The sequence below is a fragment of the Danio rerio genome, chromosome 3 (genome assembly GCF_049306965.1).
Source record: "Danio rerio strain Tuebingen ecotype United States chromosome 3, GRCz12tu, whole genome shotgun sequence".
Lineage (NCBI taxonomy): Eukaryota > Metazoa > Chordata > Actinopteri > Cypriniformes > Danionidae > Danio > Danio rerio.
In genome coordinates this window covers 63,622,501-63,647,747 of record NC_133178.1, presented here as the reverse complement: position 1 = coordinate 63,647,747, position 25,247 = coordinate 63,622,501, and the positions used below count along the sequence as shown (strand labels likewise).

Below are 25,247 nucleotides of genomic sequence, written 5' to 3'. Positions count from 1 at the left end.
TATAAATATAAAGGATTAAAATATTACAAAACATATTATTTTTTAGCCAACATAAATATGAAAATCACTGCTTTTATGTCTTCTTCATCTCGGGAGGCTTTTTCAGTTCATTCATAACAATTTGCTTTTGTATATTGTTATTATTATTAGCAGTATTATTTATTATATCCATATTTATATTTGTTCTATTAAAAACAAGCTTAGATTTGTCCACCTGTCAGGTTTTAGACCATATGGGGCACAGCATGTGTTTTAGGATATAACTCAGGTTTTTGAGCACATTTTGTTATTATTGTTCATTTATTCGTTTGCTGGAAATTAGAACTGAATTTAGAAATAGTTTTGAAACGTATATTTGTGCTTAACAAACGCAATTAATTAATTATAGACTAATTGATGTCTTTGCGTAAAGGTTTCCCTATCCAAGAGCGAAAGTGAAAGTAGATCCATTATCTCTCATTCTCACGTAGTAGATGCTCTGTTTAACAGTTTTCTGTTAACTGTTTGCTTGTGAAATGTTCAGTTTTTCCACTTAGACTTACTTTACGTCCTGTAAATAGCGAATGCGCTCTTGGCGTGACGCAGCTGGCTCTTAAAGGGAATGGGAGATGAGATTCTGATTGGTTTATTCTCAAAACACACCTATAACTCATTAAGAAAATAAACTCAACCCTTTTAGACCATGCGCCTTGTCGCAAAGCGGATTTTCCCGTCCTTAAATTAGCAAAAATGCTTTCTGACACGCCCTGAAAGCGTTTGCGCCCTGCGTTTTGCGCTCTGCGCATGGACCGTCAAAATAGAGCCCTTTGTCTTGTTTTAAGTAGTAATGTGCCAAACTGAAGTGAGTTTTTCCTTAAATCAAGCAAAATAATCTGCCAATGGGGTGGGCAAAATAATCTTATCACAAATCGAAAAACAAGATTATTTTGCCCACCCCATTGGCAGATTGTTTTGCTTTTGTATAGGGAACTACTTTCATCCACCAATTATTCACATTTGCAGCTGATAATTCACCAACGTCTCATTAGAGCCAGTATTTGAATGATTCTCTAGCGTAATGTCTAAAGTGATGTCAAAACAGGAGCTTTTGCTCACACTTTTTAGATTATAAGGGCTGAACAGCATGAAATGCTATCAGTCTACAGAGATTTCCCAGTATTTCTCTGTTGCAGTTGGGAGATCACAACAATTAACCCCAAAAAAGCCAAAGCAAAGCAAACACTAGAAGATTACTGTTGTGTTTGCGATAAGGAAAAAAATGCTAAACACGTGGACGTTTCTTCTGTCTTTCTTTTTTATTGAACTAGTCTGCTGTAATGAAAACAGGAAGTTCATTCGATTGAAAACACTCATTATGCGCTCTCTGTCGTCATCTTGTGGATGGAAAACGTCAAGCCTCTTTGCTCTGCTCAATGACAGGCTGATGGCCGCCAACATGCTGAATCTCTGAAGTTACAAATATTTAAAATAAGCACTATCCTTACAAATAAACTGCGTAGTTGCTATCTAAACAAATATATTCTTGCCTTAAAAAGCCTCAAAAGTACATGATGTTGTCCAACAGCAGCACTATTTGTCAAACTGTAGTCAGTCTATTGATCTGCTGTCTCTCTATGTGGGCGGAGTAATACAGAAAGGTAAGGAGGCTGTAAGAGTTCTGATATTGCAGAATATCACACGACTGTTCATTTGTGCAAATATTCTAAGCTTTCAAATAGTCCAATATATCGTGTTCTTGGACCACCATAGACCTTTACAATTCAAACGACAACATTGACTATGTTATTCTTGACAAGCTCTCCGCTCTGTAGAGCTTAACCCCTCATTTCCCTTGACTCTTTCAGATTCCAGCCGGTGGGTTTGGTGGAGCGAATTCAGGCCATCGCCCAGAACGTGTCCGACATGGCTGTGCGCATGGAGCAGATCCTGAAGAAGACCAACATCCCAGTCAGAGGTGAATCTCGCACTTATATCTGAACAGAAAAACTTAAATCAAGGGATTTTGTTGAAAGAAAAATAATAATAGAGATAATACAGCTCAATCATCAATTATCTTTTGGGTTTAGAGGAACAGATGACAGAAATAGACAGTGTAATAATCATAATACCAGAATAACAACGACAACCACAACAACACAAAGTGGTTTCTCGAAAAAGCTGAAAGATTAGCTATTGTATTATTAAAACTGTGATCATTTGTTGTCATTTATGGATATGGTAAGGATAGACTATAGTTTTTGTGTCTCAAAATTATTTAACAAGTGGTACACTGATCACTAGTTAGGGAGCAAGCATCAGTGGTGTGTAGGTCCTATTGGAATTGCTCCGTTTCTTCTTAATGTGAATAAATCACATTTTTGAGCCTTGAAAAATCACAAAACTTTGCACACACAGTGTGCAAATTTACGTTTGTTATAGGTTTCGGAAGTGGGTGTGGCAAAATGGCTCCATTTCCAGGCGTCGTACTTTAAGAAACTCCTCCTAGGGATTTTTATCAGATCAACACCAAAATGTGGGCATTGTCATCTAAAGGCCTTGGTGATGTTAAATTGTGAAGATCTAGAGTTTTTGTTGAAGGAGTAGTCCGTGGCGGCCTCACAAACTTTTTTTCGCCACAAAACAGGAAGTTGTTAAAACTTAGGTATGCCTTGTTGGGCCTCAAATTTCAAATGTTTGATTTCATTTCTATTTTTTATCATGATCAGAATTTGAGTAGTCATGTCAGAATCTTATATCGGCCCAAACCTAAGCTGGATAGATACAGTGGATGGATAAATGGATGGATGGACAGATAATAGTAGTTGGATGGATGGATACATTTGATGGATGGATGGATGGATTAATAAATGGATGGATGAATAGGTGTAGTAGACGGATGAATGAATGATACAGTAGATTGATCAAAAGATATGATACAGTAGATGGATGGATAAATAGATGGATGGATATAGTAGATGGATGGATGAAAGAATGGATACATTTGATGGATGGATAAATAAATGGATGGATGTATAGACACAGTAGATGGATAAATGTATGGATGGATGTATGGATGTATGGATGGATGGATGGATGGATGGACGGATAGATAGATAGATAGATAGATAGATAGATAGATAGATAGATAGATAGATAGATAGATAGATAGATGGATGGATGGATACAGTAGAGGGATGGATGGGTAGATACAGAAGATGGATGGATAGATAGTAGATGGATGGATGAATGAATGGATAGTTGTATAGATGCAGTAGATGGATAAATGGATGGATGGATGGATAGATAGATAGATAGACAGACAGACAGACAGACAGACAGACAGACAGACAGATAGATAGATAGATAGATAGATAGATAGATAGATAGATAGATAGATAGATAGATAGATAGATAGATAGATAGATAGATAGATAGATAGATAGATAGATAGATAGATAGATAGATAGATAGATAGATAGAGGGATGGATGGGTGGATACAGAAGATGGATGGATAGATAGTAGATGGATGGATACATTAGATTGATGGATGTATGAATAAATGGATGGAGGATAGATAGATATAGTAGATGGATGGATGGATGGATGGATGGATGGATGGATGGATGGATGGATACAGTAGATGGATGGATGATGGATGATGCAGTAGATGGATGGATAAATGGATGGATGGATGGATGGATGGATGGATAGATGGATTGATACAGTGGATGGATGGATAAATGGATGATGGAGGGTTAGATATAGTAGATAGATGGATGGATGGATGGATGGATGGATGGATGGATGGATGGATGGATGGATGGATGGATGGATGGATGGATGGATCGATCCATGGATGATACAGTATATGGATGGGTAAATGGATGGATGAATGGATATAATGGTTGGATAGATGGATGGATACAGTGGATGGATGGATGGATGGATGGATAGATATAGTAGATGGATAGATGGATGGCTACAGTAGATGCATGGATGGATGGATGGATGGACAGTAGATGAATGGATAAATGGACAGATGGATAGATAGATATAGTAGATCGATAGATGGATGGATGGATACAGCAGATGGATGGATAAATGGATGGATGAATAGATATAGTAGATGGATAGATGGATGGTTGGATTCCACCATCATTGCACCATTCACTTTCTGGGGATGTTTAAATCTCAAGATGATCAAATAATCTAGCCACATGCTTTTTTTATCTCCATCTTTTATCATTGATCGTATGTAAACAACGGCCTTATTATGTCCATAGTGAAATTAAGTATATTATTAAGTCCATTAGGTCATACTTTTTATAACTGATGACTCTTAGAAGACATAATAATCTATAATTCATTAAGTCCTCAGCTTTTTTTTTGCCTGATTACAGCAGAAAAGATTGATTACCTCGCAGAAACTTAGCCTCGGCTAGCCAAAAATCATATTAAAATGCGCTGTTTAAAATTAGACTTGAAGGGCTCCGGGCCCTGTGCCATTGTTCAGGACAACACATTGGCTCTTTATTATTTAATGCCTCTTGATTGGAGTTCATCACAGTTATGCCAGTCATCCGACGCTGTTTGTACAGCGAGCCCCTCGGTGGGCTTCCATATCTCGGAAAGTTTGCCAACAGAGTTTGGTGAAAATCCAGACGCTTTTAGCAAGCATATGTGTGAAGTTATGTGGGTGGTTTATTTATGCTATTAATGTACGACAAACAAGTGTGTTTTTTTAACTTCTCCTCACAATGTACAGCCTCAAATTAAGAACTTTTATGTTGATCTGTGCTTTTAAAAGCAACCTATTGTACCAAAATCAATTTTATATGGGGTTTAAACACAATTTTGGGCAGCAGTCTGTGAATATAATCATGGTGAAAATATGTTAGTCAACTTTTTATAATCACACTTGATAAAAACAGCCTGCAGAAACACTTTGATTGGCAAAGCCCCGCCCATTAGTGACCATCTCTTCTTCATTAGCTTAGGAAGTTAGTCCTGTTTTCGAATCTTCCACTATGCTGATACACAGGCTGTTTCTCAATATGCGTACTTGTCTGTACTTGAGTTCTTGTGTCCTCGTGAAATGCATCAACTGTCGCACTATTCCAATCAAGTGTGCCGCAAGCCTGCGTTTGAATGAAGGTCTCGGCCGTTAGATCGCCCCCTGGGGGCTGGCTGCAGTACAAGTCATAAAGCCCGCCTCCTCCGTGTTAATGAAGGAGACTTAAGCCCAAATAAAAAAATTAATTACACTTGCAATAAACTGTCCCGAAAGATGGTTCTGGTCGATTAAGGCACTGGTTATTGTGCTGAAATAGGTGCAGATCTTCATTTTTGTAAGCAGTTTGTTTTTAGCAGTAATTTAATGCTGGGCGTGTCATCGTGATTGACAGCTGTGATTGACAGTTTCTCAAAGCAGCGCGTCTGAGCTTCGGCAGGAGACTGAAGTGTTATTATTCGATTTCTGTGTTATTTTACCATGACAAAATGAGTTCAGTAGTAAACTACAGTTTCTGACATACATGATCCTGGTGGAACACTGTTTATTCGCTAAGGTCAGGGCTTTTTTCGGGCTTTATTAGTTTGCTGATACACGTAAACCTAGCCACCCAGATAGCAAAATACAGTAGGGCCAGTTCCTGCTAGATTTCAGCCGGAGACTTACCCCTCAGAGCTCAGACTGACTACCTCTGCTGGACCTACTCCGGATGCCTGGACTCACTGCCCGAATCTAGCTCGAGTCAATCGAGCCAGATGCGGCGGCCGAGCGAGCCGGCGCTGCCGCATGCGAGCCAGAATCATCCCGCGACGCCGCGAGTAGGTTATGCGCTGCGGACCGAAGCTGGCGCGATTGAATATATAAAACCCTCATATTTGTTAACGTTATTACATCCATTTGTGTTGATAAGACAGCAAACGCATGCTGAGAAGTTCGGGGGGCGTGGTTGATTTTACATAAAGCGTTTGGTTGGAAGCTCGACTGCGCTCATTTTCGCGGCTCCTCCTCTGGCTCCATCAGACAGTCCTTCTGCGCATGTCAAGGCTCCAATTTCAGCAGTCTTTTGCAACAGTTTGTGCCCGTCAAGCAGGCGTTTTGCCCTCAAAGCATTCAATGGGAAAAGGGGCTGTCGCGTCGTCCATATTTTTTACAGTCATTGATTCCAATTCAAAGTACACATCTTGCCAAGTACAGATAAAATTCCCGCATGTGTACTTGCTCCGCATTCACTGAGTCAGAGGTTGCATATGAGGGGTGCTGATCGACGCTCAGCTTTAATGGAAAGAAAGTGAATTCAGACAATTTAATATCCCAGCAAAAGACAGGGTTGTCATGTATAAAGTGAAGTGTTTTTCAAACAAGTTTTGCAAGGTAACGCAAAACATCTTTGCGGGGGAATGCAAAAACTTTCAAAAATATGTTTACCCATCACTCAGTTTTTTTTTTTCTCCCACCCATTTTTTTTTCTCTACCATCCTGTCCCTTTCGGGTCTCCGTAGAAAACCACCAACAATCAATAATTATTTTATGATTAATGATTAAATGGTGTCATGCCTACTAAAAATGTGATTATAAAGGAAGTCAATGGGGCAAAAACAGCCCCGAACATAATGAAAGGGTAGTCAATTTGCCCAGAGTGTATTATTGATTGATTTATTTTTTACATTTTCAAAGTATTTTCCTTAAATATGTGCCAAAATAATATTTGTCACCAAAAATCATTTCCATTTGCTGAAACACCAAGAAAGTTGTGACCAAATTAAGGCTCAAAAGCATCCCAGAGTGGATGAAAACACCCTGACAGCACACAAGGGTTAAGGGAAAATCAATTTATAAATAACATCCTAAGTAACATTTATAGGTTATTTTCCACAACACTTTTAAGTTTAAGGGAAAAATAAGAGAAAATGATCCTTAAGGTGTTTTATGTAAGCAGGCTCTGGTCCTCCAGGTTGACTGTCCTGCAGAGTCGAACCCTGATTAAAAGCACCAGCCTGCAGCTTTCTAGTAATGCTTGATTAGCTTGTTCAGGTGCGCTTGATTAGATTGTAACTAAACCCTGCAGGAAAGTAGATCTACAGCACGTTTCCTGTATTTATTTATTTTTTTCTGTGCCTGCTCATAGCGAATGTGAATGTGAAAAATTGAAGTGTGAGACAAATCTGCCAAAATATATTATATTATGGGAACTAGCTGAACTATCTACAGATGTCAATATTTGGAATCGGCTTTAAACCCCAAGGGCCCTATCATACACCCGGCGCAATGTGGCGAAAGGCGCGACGCAATACTTGTTTGCTAGTTTCAGCTTGGCGCAAGAGTCGTTTTGAGGTGTTGCGCCACGCTGTTTAAATAGCAAATGCATTTGCGATCATATGTGCGTAAATTGACATTCTGGGGTGCGTCCGAAACTACTCAGTAGGTACTGCATTTGAATTTAAACGTACTACTCGGCCGTTAGAAAAGTACGTTCTATACAGTATGAACGTGAAAAGTATGAATGGAATTCGGACGTACTACATCCGCCATTTTGTCATGGTCACGTGACCTACCTGCGTTAGTTGCGTTGCCTCACTTCCATTCATGAATTCTCTCACGGGGCATTATGGGATAGCGCAGCGTGCATGGGATGCGCACTTCAGAATCTCGCCGGAAGTAGGAAGTCATCCGGGTACTTCTCGCATACTGATTTTCGAATTCTATGAATTCGGACATACTACTCGGCTCGCATACTGCTTTTAGCATACTATATAGTATGGAAGTATGCGGTTTCGGACGCAGCCCTGATCTAAAAAGGAAGGCGTTCTGAGGCGCATTGCTGGCGTGTTGCTATTTTGAGAAACTATAATAGATTTTTTAATAGACCAAAGAAGAGCCGGTCTATTGTCCAACGCAGAGCACGTTAGTCGTGCGCCTATTTAGTATAGTATAAGTAAATCTAGGCGACGCAGTGGCGCAGTAGGTAGTGCTGTCGCCTCACAGCAAGAAGGTCGCTGAGTCGCTGGTTCGAGCCTTTTGCAGGAGTTTGCATGTTCTCCCTGCATTCGTGTGGGTTTCCTCCGGGTGCTCCAGTTTCCCCCACAGTCCAAAGACATGTGGTAAAAGGTGAATTGGGTAGGCTAAATTGTCCGTAGTGTATGAGTGTGTGTGTGTGTGAATGAGTGTGTGGATGTTTCCCAAAAATGGGAAGGGCATCCTCTGTGTAAAAATGTGCTGTATAAGTCGGCGGTTCATTCCGCTGTGGCGACCCCGGATTAATAAAGGGACTAAGCTGACAAGTAAATGAATGGATGAATAATTAAACCTATTGCTTTAAAAGAGTGGCATGGTGGCTCATTGGTTAGCACAGAATGCCCGAGCATATTGCCCGAGAGGTGTTTCAAAGATGTCTGCCGAGTGAAATGACTTACCTTAAAGGGACTTTGGTAAAACATATGTTGGAATAGTTGGCTGTTCATTCTACTGTGACGACCCCTAATAAATAAGGGAGTAAGCCAAAGGAAAATGAACGAATGTGGCTTTGAAAGCCATTAGTAGATTTTACTTCCAATAATGAGTAAACTAACTGCTTTACTAAGTCTCCATTCGTTGAGTTTATTTAAAATATCTGTATGCTGCAAAAGACTGGCATCCGCAGGCTAGAGTAGTGAATCTCCTAAACGACTGTTGAACGCGTACAGAAAGCAGGACGTCCTCTGATTTAAGGTTGTTTTTCTGCCTGCGCGCTGTCTTTTCATAATCAAGCAGAATGGCCTGTAATTCTTTTCTCCGCTTGATGGATCTGAAGTTGCCTGTTGCACAAAGAACGACCTCCTTCTTGCTTAATTAGGCTGACTGGGACCGGCTACAGTGAGGGATGGGAGTTTATTAATCAGGGGGTATGTTTTCTGCTGCTTTTTCCTTTCTTTTCTTGCCCTATAGAAAAAAGAAAAGAAAGAAGCACAGAGCTCTTGACAAAGCCTTTACTCAGAAGTACAAGGTCCAAAAGGCTGCTTTCGTAATATGTAATAAAGTAAGCTGAAAGTCCACATGAACTGGAACCTTATTATTATTATTATTATTACTATTATTATTATTCATTCATTCATTCATTCATTCATTCATTAATTCATTCATTTTCGTGTCGGCTTAGTCCCTTTATTAATCTGGGGTCACCACAGCGGACTGAACCGCCAACTTATCCAGCAAGTTTTTAAGCAGCGGATGTCCTTCATGTCGCAGCCCATCTCTGGAAAATATTATTATTATTATCATTATTATTATTATTATTATTATTATTATTATTGAGAAACAGAACATTAAATGAGAAAATGTGAGGGCGTGGCTTGTTTTTTGTACTGCAAGCTGATTGGATGTAGTAAAGTAGAGAGACAGACAGACAGACAGACACAAAGAAAGAAAGAAAGGAAGAAAGAAAGAAAGAAAGAAAGAAAGAAAGAAAGAAAGAAAGAAAGAAAGAAAGAAAGAAAGAAAGAAAGAAAGAAAGAAAGAAAGAAAAAATAAAAAATAAAATAATTGAGATGGATGGATGGATGGATGGATGGATGGATAGATAGATAGATAGATAGATAGATAGATAGATAGATAGATAGATAGATAGATAGATAGATAGATAGATAGATAGAGATACAGATAGATAGATAGATAGATAGATAGATAGATAGATAGATAGATAGATAGATAGATAGATGATAGATGGATGGATGGATGGATAGATAGATAGATAGATAGATAGATAGATAGATAGATAGATAGATAGATAGATAGATAGATAGATGATAGATGGATGGATGGATGGATGGATAGATAGATAGATAGATAGATGGATGGATGGATGGATGGATGGATGGATGGATGGATGGATGGATGGATGGATAGATAGATAGATAGATAGATAGATATATAGATAGATAGATAGATAGACAGATAGATACCGTGACTACTGTAAGTATGTTTGCCCTGCCCAATATCTCAGACAGACGCAATCTGAGAATTTAACTCAAAACAAGTGTATTTTCAGATTTCAATTAAAGAACACAAGGGCAAACTTTTTTTTTCTTAATTGCACAGATGAAATGTTCACCACAAAACTTGCCATGTGAGCTAATAAAATCATATGCTGAGTTTTGTACTTTAAAGACAGTGGAGAAGATGAACAAGGATATGGAGAGTCTCAGGAAGCCTCATTAAAGCGTTCAGATTCCCCAGCTGCTGTAGTGTGGAGGAAAGCTATCAGCCTGTGACGGTCTGTCCTTTTTTCCTTCCGCAGGCCGAGATGGCATTATGGGCCAATGTGAAGTCCCGAAGGATCCTGGTTACCCGGACTGCGCCAGTAAAGTAGATGTGAGTCGACAGAAAGTTTCGCTTTTTTTTTTTTTTTTGGTCTGTCTTCTTTCATGGTTGCCTTATAGAACTTTACAAGAAAAAAAAAAAATCTAATAAATAAATAAAACAGATTGGTGGAAGCAAACACTCTGGCATCCAACAAATTGGTTTCTTGCAGAGTGTTTTCACACCTGTTTCACTGATTGATGATGTTGTTGTTTTTTTAGATGATGACTTTTTTTTTCCCTGATGCTGTTTACTCTGGTACAGTTTGTCCTCAGTTTAGAAAATCAGACCGACTTGGGTGCTTGACCAAAAAATATTGGATGTAAAACAAAGCATCACAGTGTAAAAAAAAGTGATTAGCTGACTTTAGGTTTTAAAAAGTGATTAAACATGGTGTTTTAAAAGCAGTTAGTGACTTAACAAAAGTGAGTAAATCTGTTGCTTTTAAAGCGATTAGTTGACTTTACTTTATAAAAGTGAGTAATTATGTTGCTTTTAAAGCGATTAGTTGACTTTACTTTATAAAAGTGAGTAAATCTGTTGCTTTTAAAGCGATTAGTTGACTTTACTTTATAAAAGTGAGTAAATCTGTTGCTTTTAAAGCGATTAGTTGACTTTACTTTATAAAAGTGAGTAAACCTGTTGCTTTTAAAGCGATTAGTTGACTTTACTTTATAAAAGTGAGTAAATCTGTTGCTTTTAAAGCGATCAGTTGAATTTACTTTATAAAAGTGAGTAAACCTGTTGCTTTTAAAGCGATTAGTTGACTTTACTTTATAAAAGTGAGTAAATATGTTATTTTTAAAGCGATTAGTTGAATTTACTTTATAAAAGTGAGTAAACCTGTTGCTTTTAAAGCGATTAGTTGACTTTACTTTATAAAAGTGAGTAAATCTGTTGCTTTTAAAGCGATTAGTTGACTTTACTTTATAAAAGTGAGTAAATCTGTTGCTTTTAAAGCGATTAGTTGACTTTACTTTATAAAAGTGAGTAAATCTGTTGCTTTTAAAGCGATTAGTTGACTTTACTTTATAAAAGTGAGTAAATCTGTTGCTTTTAAAGCGATTAGTTGACTTTACTTTATAAAAGTGAGTAAACCTGTTGCTTTTAAAGCGATTAGTTGACTTTACTTTATAAAAGTGAGTAAACCTGTTGCTTTTAAAGCGATTAGTTGACTTTACTTTATAAAAGTGAGTAAATCCGTTGCTTTTAAAGCGATTAGTTGACTTTACTTTATAAAAGTGAGTAAACCTGTTGCTTTTAAAGCGATTAGTTGACTTTACTTTATAAAAGTGAGTAAATCCGTTGCTTTTAAAGCGATTAGTTGACTTTACTTTATAAAAGTGAGTAAATCTGTTGCTTTTAAAGCGATTAGTCGACTTTACTTTATAAAAGTGAGTAAATCTGTTGCTTTTAAAGCGATTAGTTGACTTTACTTTATAAAAGTGAGTAAATCTGTTGCTTTTAAAGTGATTAGTTGACTTTACTTTATAAAAGTGAGTAATTATGTTGCTTTTAAAGCGATTAGTTGACTTTATAAAAGTGAGTAAATCTGTTGCTTTTAAAGCGATTAGTTGACTTTACTTTATAAAAGTGAGTAAACATGTTGCTTTTAAAGTAGTTAGTTGAGTTAATTAAAAAAAGAATTAAATCCCTTGCTTTAAAAGCGATTAGCTGACTTTAATTTAAAAAAAGCCATTTAAAAGCTATTTATTGGCTTTAATAAAAAGGGGTGTAGGGCTGTTGTCTTTATAAATAAATTAGTTTACATAAAATATAAGTAAACTTATTGCTATTATTTAAATTTACTTTAAAAAAGTAGTAAACCTGTTGCAATTAGGCAATTAGGTGACTTTAAAAGAAATTATTAGACTTTTATTTTTTATTAATGGACAATTTAGTTTTATTTGATTTAATTTAAAAAATGTAATAAAAATAATGCTCTTTTGGAAATAAACTACAATTTTTACTTTGAAATCAATCAGAGAGTGAATTTAAAAATAAAATAAAATTAAATTAAATACATTTAAAATATCCTTTGAAAAATAACAGTGTAAAATGCAAATAAAGCAACATAATTGTTATATATAAATACTGTAACCGCTAACCATTGTTGTGAAATTGAAAAAAAAAAAAAAAAGAAAATAACTTTAAGAGTTATATTATTTTTACTGAACATCCCATCTAAGCATTTGGTGGCAATAATCCACTGAAATCAACATTGAAGCCAAGTTCATTGTGATACATTTGTGACATTACGTGTAACCACTAATAAATTATGCTTATATTAATCATACAGTTACGATTTACAAATTTGACCTGCATGTGAGTGTATTACCATAAATACATACAGTTAAAGTCAAAGTTATTAGCATTCCTGTGCAAGGAAGAGCAAGGAATTTTCACAATAACTCCTATATATTTTTTTTTCCGTCTGGAGAATGTCCTTTTTATTTTATTTCAGCTGGAATAAAAGCAATACTGTCATCATGGCAAATATAAAATAAATCAGTTAAACTAGTTATTGAAACTTTTACGTTTAGAAATGTGTTAAAGAAATCTTCTCTCCCTTAAGCAGAAATTGGGGGGAAAATTATACTGGTGGTCTAATAATTCTGGAGGACTAATGATTCTGACTTCAACTGTATATATTGTTTCTATTCTCCACAAACAAACATTATTTCACCACACCTGTCACAGCGTTTGAAATAACTATGATGAATTGAATGGTTTGTGCTGCAGGAAATGCACACAGGAGGGAGTTTAGGAAGAATGAATTGCTCCCTCAGAAAGTGGTTTATTAGCATCTGCTGTCTGCGCCTGATTCGCTAAATTAATTATGCAGATCAGACGACAGAGTAAACACACCCACAAAATCTGGGCTCACACTATTTGCACATCACAGATCCAGAGACCTCTGCAGTATGCCGTACCTCACATTGAGCTTTGTTTTTAAAGCTTAAACAACAGTGTAAATGTTACCACAGTACGTCAAACTTTAGTTGCTAGAAACTCACCTGTGACTCTTATAATGCCAGAAATAAAATCTGTATTGATTATTGTGAAGCTTGTGATAATAGGGTATATGCCTAGCTAGTGCTTTTCCCAGCACTTCCGCTGACCTGTTATTGTGAACTTTTTTCCATTTTATACGGTTCCTTATACAGCATCGATGTTGTAATGTCATTAAAATACATTCAGTTAAATAAACTGTAGCATTTATTTAGTTGCTCAAGCGTAAAACGAGACAAAAAGCTGTTTACTCGCACGCCCCCGTCAGAATCGGCAGGCTAACGCAGAAGCTACATTGAATATACTACGGTAAAATAAATGCTCATATTATAAAGATATGGGGGGGGAAATGTAATTAATGCAGTGCTTTGGATATCACTCAGCTAGTGGAGATCGCTGATTTTTAAAGAAAACAGACCTTAAACGCACCGGATTTTGCATTGACATTCAATTCGCCGGAAGCGCTTAACCCAGGTTACTGGCAAATTAAAAGTCCTATTAGCATGCTTCGGCATATACCCCATTAAAGGGCCATAAAGGGCCTGTAAGCCATGTTCATGTATTAATCACATTTACAGTTGAAGTTCAAAGTATTCTAAGTATTGTTTAGCGTGGTTTAGTTGTGCAGTATAATATTATGTCCAAGAGACACTATTTTAAATATGTAATATGCCGAATATGCTGTTATCTGCGTTTTATTGTGCACAGTTAAAAGTAAATAAGTAAATAAAAAATTTAAGTAAAAAGAAATGTCAGCTTAGGCTTTTTGGAAATGCGCACGGATAAATCGCGATATTCGCACGTAAATAGACGCGTGAACATTTGAGTTTACCTGCTTCATTCAAGCGTCAAAATCCGATTCATTCACGCATCAAATCCGTTTCATTCGCGCGCCAAATTCACTTCAGAACAGGCGCGGATTCGCGTCATGGGCACATGTGCAGGGCTTCTGTCTCCCCGGTGACTGTAGCTTCGTTGCTAAATGGCCAACATGGAATTTTCTTTGAGAAAATAGCTGTCTTTATGTGTTTTATATATGCCGGTTGAGGGTTTGATGGGATGGTGGTGGGGAAGGGAGTGGTGGTTGAGGGGGGTGCGACGACGCCACTGGCTACCTCATAATCACAAGACCAATCTCCTGATTGGTTAACGCGGCGTGAATTTTACAACTCGAGCTATTCGCAGCTCATTTGCATTTAAAGAGACACATACAAATTTTGGTTTAGTTTTAATCCCAAAAAAAATACTTTTAAAGTGCGGTACGATAAATGATCTGTGGGGTATTTAGAGCTGAAACTTCACTGCGGATGTTAACCTGGCATGTCATATTAATATTTAAAGGTTTCTCTTATCTTTATGTTCAAGTGGATGAGAGCCAGGTGGACATCAGACCCCTGCTATGCCTTTTATGGAGTGGACGGCTCCGACTGCTCTTTCCTGGTGTACCTGAGTGAGGTGGAGTGGTTCTGCCCTCCGATGGCCTGGAGGAACCAAAGCAGCAGCCGCCCAACAATCAGCAGCCTGCCAAAAAGACAAGTGAGTGTTGGACACATTGCATGGAATGTTATTGCAGTGTATTGACAGTGGTGTGAAAAAGTGTTTGGTTTCTTATTTTCTTTTTTGCCACTTTGTTAATTTAAATCTTAGTCAGAGATAACACAAGTAAATACAGCTTTGAGTTGAAGGTTGTATAATTAAAGGAAAACAAAGTGCCAAACTACATAGCACTGTGTGGAAAAGTGTTTGCCCCCTAAACTTAATAACAAGCACTTTTTGAAGTCTGTTACAGCACTATGGAAAAGTTTGGCCCGCTTATCTTTGCAGATTTACTGTAATGCCAGCAGCTAGCTCTCTGCAACTCTCACATGGTCGCCCACTGAAGCTAAGCAGGGCTGCGCCTGGTCAGTATCTAGATGGGAGACCACATGGGAAAGCTAGGTTGCTGCCGGAAGTAGTGTTAGTGAGGCCTACAGGGGGCGCTTAACCTGTGGTCTGTGTGGGTCCTTACGCCCTGGACTTTACGCCTGGGGCTTCAGCGTCAACGCTTGACTGAAGGCGTGTCTGAAGTTGGGGCTGACGCGATCGTCATAGAAGCGTCAGCCAATGAAATTCAGTCAGCAATAGGCCACTGTCTGAGCTGGTGTGTTTGCATACAGCGATCTGATTGGCTGACGCTTCCGTCTGTGCTTGAAAAGTTGAGCTAGTCCCAACTTCTGCAGCGAGCAATGCCTCAGAGGGGGTGCCGACGGATCCACAATGCAGTTCGGCAACGAACAATTCAAAATAAATGGGAAGCGTTGACGCTGACGCCCTGTGTGAATGGGGCGTTAGACCTCCTCTCAACGCGCCTCCTTTTTTTAGACCAGAACGCCTATGGCTGCACATATGAGCGGAAATGCATTTGCTATTTAAACAGCGTGCTGCAAAACGTCTCTTGCGCCAAGCTGTAACTAGCAAACAACAGTTGCGTCGCGTCTTGTGGCGGATTGCGCCAGGTGTATGATAGGGCGCAAAATATTAAGTGCAAGTTCTTACTATAAAAGCATTACTTGCCTGCTGTTAAGATATTATGCTGCTTACTAGCACTTAAAAAGTACAAATTCTGCAAGATCTTATTCTACATCCCTAATCCTATCCAATACCAAACCCAACTATTACCTTAAGAACTGTTTACTAAGGCAAAAGTCATGATTTGTTTATAACAGAATTAAACCTTAAAGTCTGACCAATGCGGCATTGTGGCACAGTGGCTTGCACTGTTCTCTCACAGCAAGAAGGTTGCTGGTTCGAGTCCAGGCTGGGCCAGTTGGCATTTCTGTGTGGAGTTTGCATGTTCTCCCTGTCTTGGTGTGGGTTTCCTCTGGGTGCTTCGGTTTCCCCCACAGTCCAAAGACATGCCTTATAGGAGAATGTGTGTGTGTGTGTGTGTGTGTGTGTGTGTGTGGGTGTGCATGTTTTTTTTTTCCCAGTACTGGGTTGTGGATGGAAGGGCATCTGCTGCGTGAAACATGTGCCAGAATAGTTAGTGGTTCATTCCGCTGTGGTGACCCCTGATAAATAAGAGACTAAGCCGAAGGAAAATGAATGAATGACAGTCTGACCAAATCTATCTTAAATAAGAAAAACAATGCTTTATTTCAGAAGAGTAGTATTAGAGTAGGGGATTGTTAGCGGCATGTTCCAATGAAATGTTTAAATTCCATATTTATTTGAGTTTCTCAAGTTGCTGCACAGTATACGGCATTTCAAATGGGTCACTTATGAGGATTGATTTGAGTTAAGAAGCTGCGTTATCGGGCTGAAGAAAGCAGTGGGTTTCAGAGGAGAGGCTGTGAGTGAAGTACAGGCCTTCTCACCTGGTTAGTTGCGCTCACAGTGTGCCAAATCAAGTGAAAGAGATCCAGCTGTTTAACTCTTATTCACAACACCGCCGAAGCCTGCTAGGACTGAAATGAGATAGCGTTCTTTTTTTTTATTCAAGATTTTCCTGGAGCATGAAATACTTTAGCATTTTCCTGCCTAGTGAAAAATAACCCCTGTAAATTTCAAAGCCATTACCTTCATGGAATCTCCCACGATCTGTCGTTTTGTGAAAACTACATGCTGCATCATGCCCGCAGCACGGTTCATTCATTGTAGCCGTTTAATCATTGGGTTGATTGCGTTTGAGCTTTTGAGAACAGTGGTTCCACTTTGTTTTGGTCATTGAACTTTGTTACAAAGCCCAGGAGGAAGGAGAGCCCTGACTGCTGAAGCTTCATTAATATTGTCGCATGACTGTGAGCCTTCACTCACTGCACATGAATAGATGACAAATAAAAAGTAAACACTTCTTTTTTTGTGAAAAACTAAATTGTGTTGTCAAACGATTAATTGCGATTAATCACATCCAAAAAATTTTGATAAAAATAGTGAACTGTCTATATTTTTGCATATATAAATTTATACCACAGTACTGTCTGGTTCTCGAATCTGATTGGCTGATAGCTATGCGATATTATTATTAGAACTCGTACAGCCTCCTCACCCTTCTGTATTACTCCGGCCACATAGAGTGACAGCAGATCAATAAACTCACTACAGTGACAAATAATGCAGCTTTTGGACAACATCATGTACTTTTGAGGCTTTTTTAGTCGAGAATGTAGTTGTTTAGATTGTAACTATGCAGTTGTTCTTAGGATAGGATAGGATATAGGAAAGTGCCTATTTTAAATATTTCCAAATTCAGAGATGCAGTCTGACGACATCTATCAGCTTGTCATTGAGCAAAGCAGAGACGGTTGACATTGTCCACCAACAAGATGGAGACAGAGACTGCATATCCTACGATGCAATACGCGCGACTAGGATGCGTGAGTTGAGCGTTTTGTGCAATTGACTTCTTTAACGAGCTTTTCGTGAGTTAGAAAAACAAAACGTATATATATATATATATATATATATATATATATATATATATATATATATATATATATATATATATATATATTCATTCATTCATTCATTTTCTTGTTGGTTTAGTTCCTTTATTTATCTGGGGTCGCCACAGAGGAATGAACCGCCAACTTATCCAGCAAGTTTTTTATGCAGCAGATGCCCTTCCAGCCACAACCCATCTCTGGGAATCATCCACACACACATTCATACACTACGGACAATTTAGCCTATCCAATTCACCTGTACCGCATGACTTTGGACTATATATATATATATATATATATATATATATATATATATATATATATATATATATATATATATATATATATATATATATATATATATATATATATATATAATTGTTAATTATATATTATTTAATTTTATTTTTAATTACTATATTCAAGTATATTATACTACTAAATAGTATATATATATATATATATATATATATATATATATATATATATATATATATATATATATATATATATATATATATAAATATATATATATATATATATATATATATATATATATATATATATATATATATATATATATATATATATATATATATATATAAAAATAAATAAATATATATATATATATATATATATATATATATATATATATATATATATATACTATTTAGTAGTATAATATACTTGAATATAGTAATTAAAAATAAAATTAAATAATATATAATTAACAATTGTTTTGTATAGTTTTTTTTCTATCACATATAATAAAAAAATAAATACTCTCTCTTTCTCACACACACACACACAAACACACACACACACACACACACACACACACACACACGTATTACGTCAAAACAAACTTTTATTTTGGATGCGAATAATATTTTTCAGCACTAATTAATATACCATGCAAACTGTATATAAATATACATATGTCAATATATTTCATTTGTATATTTCTGTATTGTATGTTCATTATGTATGTGTATTTATACATAATATACATCATTATGCACAGTATTTATATATTATGTAAATACAATCTTTTATCTCAAATCTGATTATTATGAATAATCTTTTGGCAGCAGTAGATTAAAATATACTGTATATGTATCTATGTATTACTATTTACTATTACTGTATCACTAACTGTTTTTTAACACATTTAATACACCCTATAATGTGACATAGCAAACATTAAGAAACACAAATGTTAGTAATATACAAGTACTTAAACTTATAAACTTAATAAATACCTAACTTAAAGGCGCAGTATGTAATTGTGTCCACTAGAGGCTGTGTATTCACAACAAACAAAGGTGTAATATGATGACTGTGGAATTATGGGAGTTGTGGTCTTTGTTACATCCTACAAGACTCCTGCAGAAATCATGTTGATGGATGAATGAAAAATTCAACACTTATTTTCATGGTAGTTTGAACCAGAGTGTCAGTCTTATACATGTATTTGCATCAAGTTGCTGATGAACCTTTTGAGGTTTATTCTGCGATGACTTCCTCCTGAAGTATATTTGTTTTCTGTCCTCCTTTAGGCGTTTTTCCGCTCAGATCTGTCTCTCCTGTTGGAGCGGGTGGGCTCGGGGAAAGAGTCTTTGAGCTTCATGAGGAGACGCATGCGCAGACTGGCCGCACAGTGGACTTCAGCTGCTCGCAGACTTGAGGAGCGTCTGCAAGGGCACAGCAGAGATCAGAAAAGGGTGAGTGCCAACTTTGTCTAAAAAAAAAAAAGAGAAACAGATGTCTTCTACTTATTCAAATATAGACAAAGAGAAGTCAAAATGTCTTGTCTATGTCAATGTTTTCAACACAGGCTGATTGGAAATATGTTTTTGGCTCCAATGATTATGAAAAAAAATTAAAAAATTAAGATTATTGACGATAATTATCCCACACCATTCATATCTCGTCTTATTGTCATATCAGCAGCACACATTTGTTCCTTTGCAAAGCTCAGTTTCACTTGAAATGTAAAAGCATCCCTGCTGAAAAATCCAGCTTAATCCAGCCTAGGTTGGTTGGCTGGTTTTAGCTGGTCGACCTGCCTGGTTGTAGAGGGGTTTTGGCCACTTCCAGGCTGGTTTCCAGCCATTTCCAGCCTGGTCTTAGCTGGTCAGGCTGTAACGTGACCAGCGAAAACCATCTAAAACCAGCTTGACCATCCTGGTTTAAGCTGGACATAGCTGGTTTTGGCTGGGCTCTCAGCCTAGCTAGGCTGGTCAAGCTGGTTTTAGCTGGTCATCTTCCAGCCTGTCCAGCTAAAACCAGGCTGGAAACCAGCCTGGAAGTGGCCAAAACYCCTCTTAAACCAGGCTGGTCGACCAGCTAAAACCAGCCAACCATCCTAGGCTGGTTAAGGCTGGATTTTTCAGCAGGGATGTACTATAGCAAGAGTTTTGCAGCATGGGACATGCTTAATTTTTGACGTGTATTCCATTTATTCACTGTGAATGAGAATACTTGCTGTTGTGTGTATGCCCTCTGCCTTGGAGAGGAGCAGAACACAACGCCTAAATGGTTAAATACATGCAAAAATGTGTCAAACTGCGGTGCTCAATGATTACATTAACTCAATGAACATATTTATGAACATAAAGTGTTGAGAATGAAGCGGCATTAGAAAGTGAAAACATAAATGAAAACATAACCTTTATTTGACTGACCTGTCCGTAGTCCCGACCTGTCTCTGATAAAGAATGTGTGGCACATTTTGAAGCGCAAAATGCAACAAAGACCCTATACTGTTGCCCACCTTAAGACTTGTTTACAGGAAGAATGGGACAAAATTACACCTAAAACACTCCATCACTTGGTGTCTTCAGTCCCCAAATGTCTTGTAAGTGTAGTGAAAAAAAGTTGTAAATGCTTTACTGTTTCATCTTTATTTTGAAATGTATTTCAAGAACATAAATTATATATATATATAAAAAAAAAAAATTTTCTTTAATTGATTGGCCTGCCTCTTGTCCCGACCTGTCTTTAATAGAGAACGTGTGGCATGTTTTGAAGTGCAATGTGACATTAAAGACCCCATACTGTTGTTCACCTTAAAAGTTGTTTGCAGGAGGAATGGTACACAATTACACCTGGAACACTTCATCACTTGGTGTCTTCAGTCCCCAAACATCAATTAAATGTTGTAAAGTGTCTTCAATCCCCAAATGTCTTGTAAGTGTATTGAAAAATATGGCAACATTACAAAGTCGTAAATGCTTTACTGATCCAACTTTTTTTTTTTAAATGTGTTGAAAGACTATAAATAAAAAATATATTCTTTACTTGACTGGCCTGCCTGCAGTCCCGACCTGTGTTCAGAAAAAAATATGTGGCCCATTTTGAAGGGCAAAATGCAACAAGTTTGCAAGTTTGCTAGTTTGCAGGAATAATGGGACAAAATTACACCTGAAACACTTCATCACTTGGTGTCTTTAGTCCCCAAACATCATTTAAGTGTTGCAAAGTAACATTATTTAGATTTGCACAAATGTAGACAGTGCTCTTTAGTGGATTTGTCATCTGAAACAAGCAACAAATCATTCCCAGATAAATGTATTTCAGGTTTAAAAAAATATTAGTCAAAGGTACATATTTCCAAGAATACTGTCTAGTCCAAATAATCCACTCATGACACCAACCAAACCCCATTCATAATGCTTTGTGTGAATCATTGGAGTAACCTAGAATGTAAAACAAACAGTGAAAAGTTTACAATGAGATATCATTATTCACCTCACAGCTCATCCATTAAATATTAAAAGGCAACTTATTAGACTTAACAAATGGCTTTCAACCAACCATGAAGTAAACACAAAAGCTCAAAACAAGTTTCTCTGCAGCAATATTACTGATGTCTTTTGAATATTACTGTACTGTAGAGAATACAAAGAGAAAATAATGTGGAGGAACTGAACACTGAACGCAAATCTGCTGATATATATATATATATATATATATATATATATATATATATATATATATATATATATATATATATATATATATATATATATATATATATATTTACATGATGAATGCAAATAAAGCACAAAGCATACCTCTCTCTCTTTTAACATGCACTATGTACAGTTTATGTATTAATTGCATCACATTTGTTTAAAATTATATAAAGGGGAGCTATTATGTCCCTTATTACAAGATGTCAAATGAGTCTCTGATATCCCTACAGTGTGAACGTGAAGTTTCAGCTCAAAATACCTCACTAATTATGTTTCATAACTCTTTGAAACTGACCCTTTTAGGCTTTGATTCTAATTATGCTGTTTTGGTGACTGTCACTTTAAATTCAAAAAAGAAGGCGGAGCCAAAAAGGCCTATGTGTCAGCATAGTGACAAAATCCAAAACAAGACTAATATCATATGCTAATGATGGTGAGATGGTTTCTAATGGGCGGGGCTTTGCCCCTCTGATGACATGTATAATGAGAGAATGTCAATCAAAGTGTTTCTGCTTGTTTTTATCAAGTATGATTATAAAAATATTGCATTTATTTATTTATTTTTTCATTAGAAGCTGGTTATATTCACAGACTGCTGCCACACCGCTGTGTGTAAACCCTAATTTTTGGTCCCCTTTAAGTTCTTTTCAGTGGAAGTTCTTCCAAAATAGAAATATATATCTATGGAAATACAGCTAATGACTTTATTAACAATATGTGGATGGGATTTGTTTTCTTAGCTGACATTTGAATTATGATGATCAACACAACATATTTGCCCTATCATGCATTGATTCGGATGTAAATGGCATTTCAAACTAGAAGTTAAGCTGTATAGCTTTGATATTTGATTAAGGTCTAAATAAATGAGAAGTATGTGCGGGAAATAATAATAATAGTAGTATTATAATCACAGATGTCTCAGTCAGAACAGGATTAGATTTTCCTGAGATAGAAAGACAAACAGTAAGGTGTTTACTCCATTTTATTGAGCTTGAATCAGAAAAATGATTTGAACAATTTTACAATATGACAATTTAGCCGTCTCGGGAAAATCAAGTCTCATTTATTATGAGGATTATTATGTTTCCTTTTCGAAAACATCAGTCACAAATATACAGACTTGATTGTTTTCAAAGTCAATCCTGAATAAATAAACAAAACAAAACTGTAGATTCAATTTAACCTTCAGAGGAAAATATAGGGGCTGTTCTGTGATTGGCTGGACCGTGAGTTTGACACTGCTGTTTACTGTGGTGAATGATGACTTTGACATGGTAAAGCCTGATTATAGCACAAACTAAAAAGAAAACCAATGTCCAAACAATATATCTGCACGAAATGTGCCCTAGCTATGTAGATATCCAGCCATTCACCTGGACTACACCTCCCATCATGCACTGTGCTAATCAACTTGTCACAGCTGATATCAATCTACACACGGACGCACACTCACACAGCTGCAGATCATTGACGCTGATTACACACCATATCTACTCCTCTTAAACACTAATGTCTGCTCGGTCTTGTATCTTTGTAGAGTGTATTTCTAAGTGTCTTCCTGTCTTCCTCTACTTTTGACTGTCTTTTTGGATTTCATTTTTTAAAATTGCTAATAAAAATAGAGAAATATTGTAAGAAATATCCTTTTCGCAATACTCAACAACATTGCATATCGCATATTATCCTAGTATTGTGCACCCCTAGTGTGTATGTGTGTGTTTTCCATTATACTGTGTAGATTGTTGTTGTTGTTATTAATTAAAGTCACCATGAAACGAAAGTTAAGATTGTTCTTGTGTATGCTATCATATTGTAAATGCACTTGAAACAGCATAGGGTAATGCATGCATTCATTCTTTGGGAGCCAGTTAAATTTTGTTGATAGATTGGCTTTGCTAACAAAATGAAGGAAGATTGGTAAATGGATGAATTCAAAGCAGATAGCTGATAGTCCGACCTTAAATGACTGATAACCTTGCCCTAAATGACTGATAACCCCCCTCCAAAAGGCTGATAACCCCACCCTAAAAGACTGATAGCCTCTTCCTAAAGGACTAGCAGATCTGACCTAAATGAACCCGCCCTAAAAGACTGATAGCCTCATGCTAACGGACTTATAACCCCGCCCTAAGGTCCAATAAACCCACCCTAAATGATTGATAACCTCTGCTAGCCCTGCCCTAAATGACTGATAACCCCACCCTAAAGGACAGATAACCACTCCCTAAATGACTGAAATCCTGCCCAAAATGACTGATAACCACACCCTGAAAGACTGATAGCCCCGCCCTAAAGGACTGCTAACCCCGCCCTAAATGACTAATAAATCGCTCTAAATGACTAATTGCCCCACCCTAAAGGACTGATAACCACGCTATAAATAACTGATATCCCCACTCCAGACCTGCTGTAACATACTCATAGCTCCGCCCTAAAAGACTGATAGCCACGCCCTAAAGGACTGATAAGGACTGACTTATAAAGCGCTCTAAATGATTAATAGCCCCGTCCCAAAAGACTGATAACCATGCCCTAAATGACTTATAGCCCCGTCCTAAAAGACTGATAACCATGCAATTAATGACTGATACCACCCCCCCCGCCCCCCCCCCACCCCCCCCAAAAAAAAGACTTATAGCTCCACCCTAAAGGACTGATAGCTCCAACCTAAAGGACTTAGAGCTCTGCCCTAAATAACTAATATCCCGGCCTAAAAGACTAACAGCCCTGCCCTAAATGACTGATAGACCCGCCCTAATGGACTGATAACCACACCCTAAGTGACTAATAAAGCGCTCAAAATGGGTTATAGGCCACCCTAAAGGACTGATAACACTGCCCTAAATGACTGATAGCCTCGCCCTAAAATACTTATAGCTCCACCCTAAAGGACTGAGAGCTCTGCCCTAAATGACTGATAGGACCTCCCTAAATAACTGATAATCCCACCCTAAATAACAAATTAAGGTGCTCTAAATGACGGATAGCCCTGCCTTAAATGACTCAAAGCCCCACCCTAAATCACTAATAGCCCCGCCTTAAATGACTTATAGCCCCATCCTAAATGACTGATAGCCCCGCCCTAAATAACTAATATTTATGCCCTAAAAGACTAATAGCTCCGCCCTAAAAGACTAATAGCCCTGCCCTAAAGGACTGATAGCCCTGCCTTGAATGACTGATAGACCTGCCGGAAGTTTCTCATAGCTCCGCCCTAAAAGACTGATAGCCCCGCCCTACAGTACTGAAAAAAAGCGCCCTAAATGACTAAACAAGCGCTCTAAATGTGTGATAGCCCTCCCTGAAGGACTGATAACCCTGCCCTAAATGACTGATAACCCCGCCCTAAAATACTGATAGCCCCACCCTAAAGGACTTATAGCTCCACCCTAAAAGACTGAGAGCTTTGCCCTAAATGACTGAGAGGACCTCCCTATAAAGGACTGATAACCCCACCTTAAATAACTAATTAAAGTGCTCTAAATGACTGATAGCCCTCCCCTAAA

The 25,247-nt window shown here is 37.4% G+C and overlaps 1 protein-coding gene across 1 annotated transcript in view; it reads left to right on the top strand.

The window, feature by feature from the left end:
* Positions 1–25,247, top strand: part of mgat5b (alpha-1,6-mannosylglycoprotein 6-beta-N-acetylglucosaminyltransferase B) — a 224,252-nt gene that overhangs the window by 97,804 nt on the left and 101,201 nt on the right. Inside the window, exons 4-7 of the mRNA XM_073945164.1 lie at positions 1,845–1,954; positions 10,261–10,334; positions 14,700–14,870; positions 19,318–19,482. Of these exons, the coding sequence (XP_073801265.1) occupies positions 1,845–1,954; positions 10,261–10,334; positions 14,700–14,870; positions 19,318–19,482 (520 nt within the window). The remainder of the gene's footprint in view (positions 1–1,844; positions 1,955–10,260; positions 10,335–14,699; positions 14,871–19,317; positions 19,483–25,247) is intronic.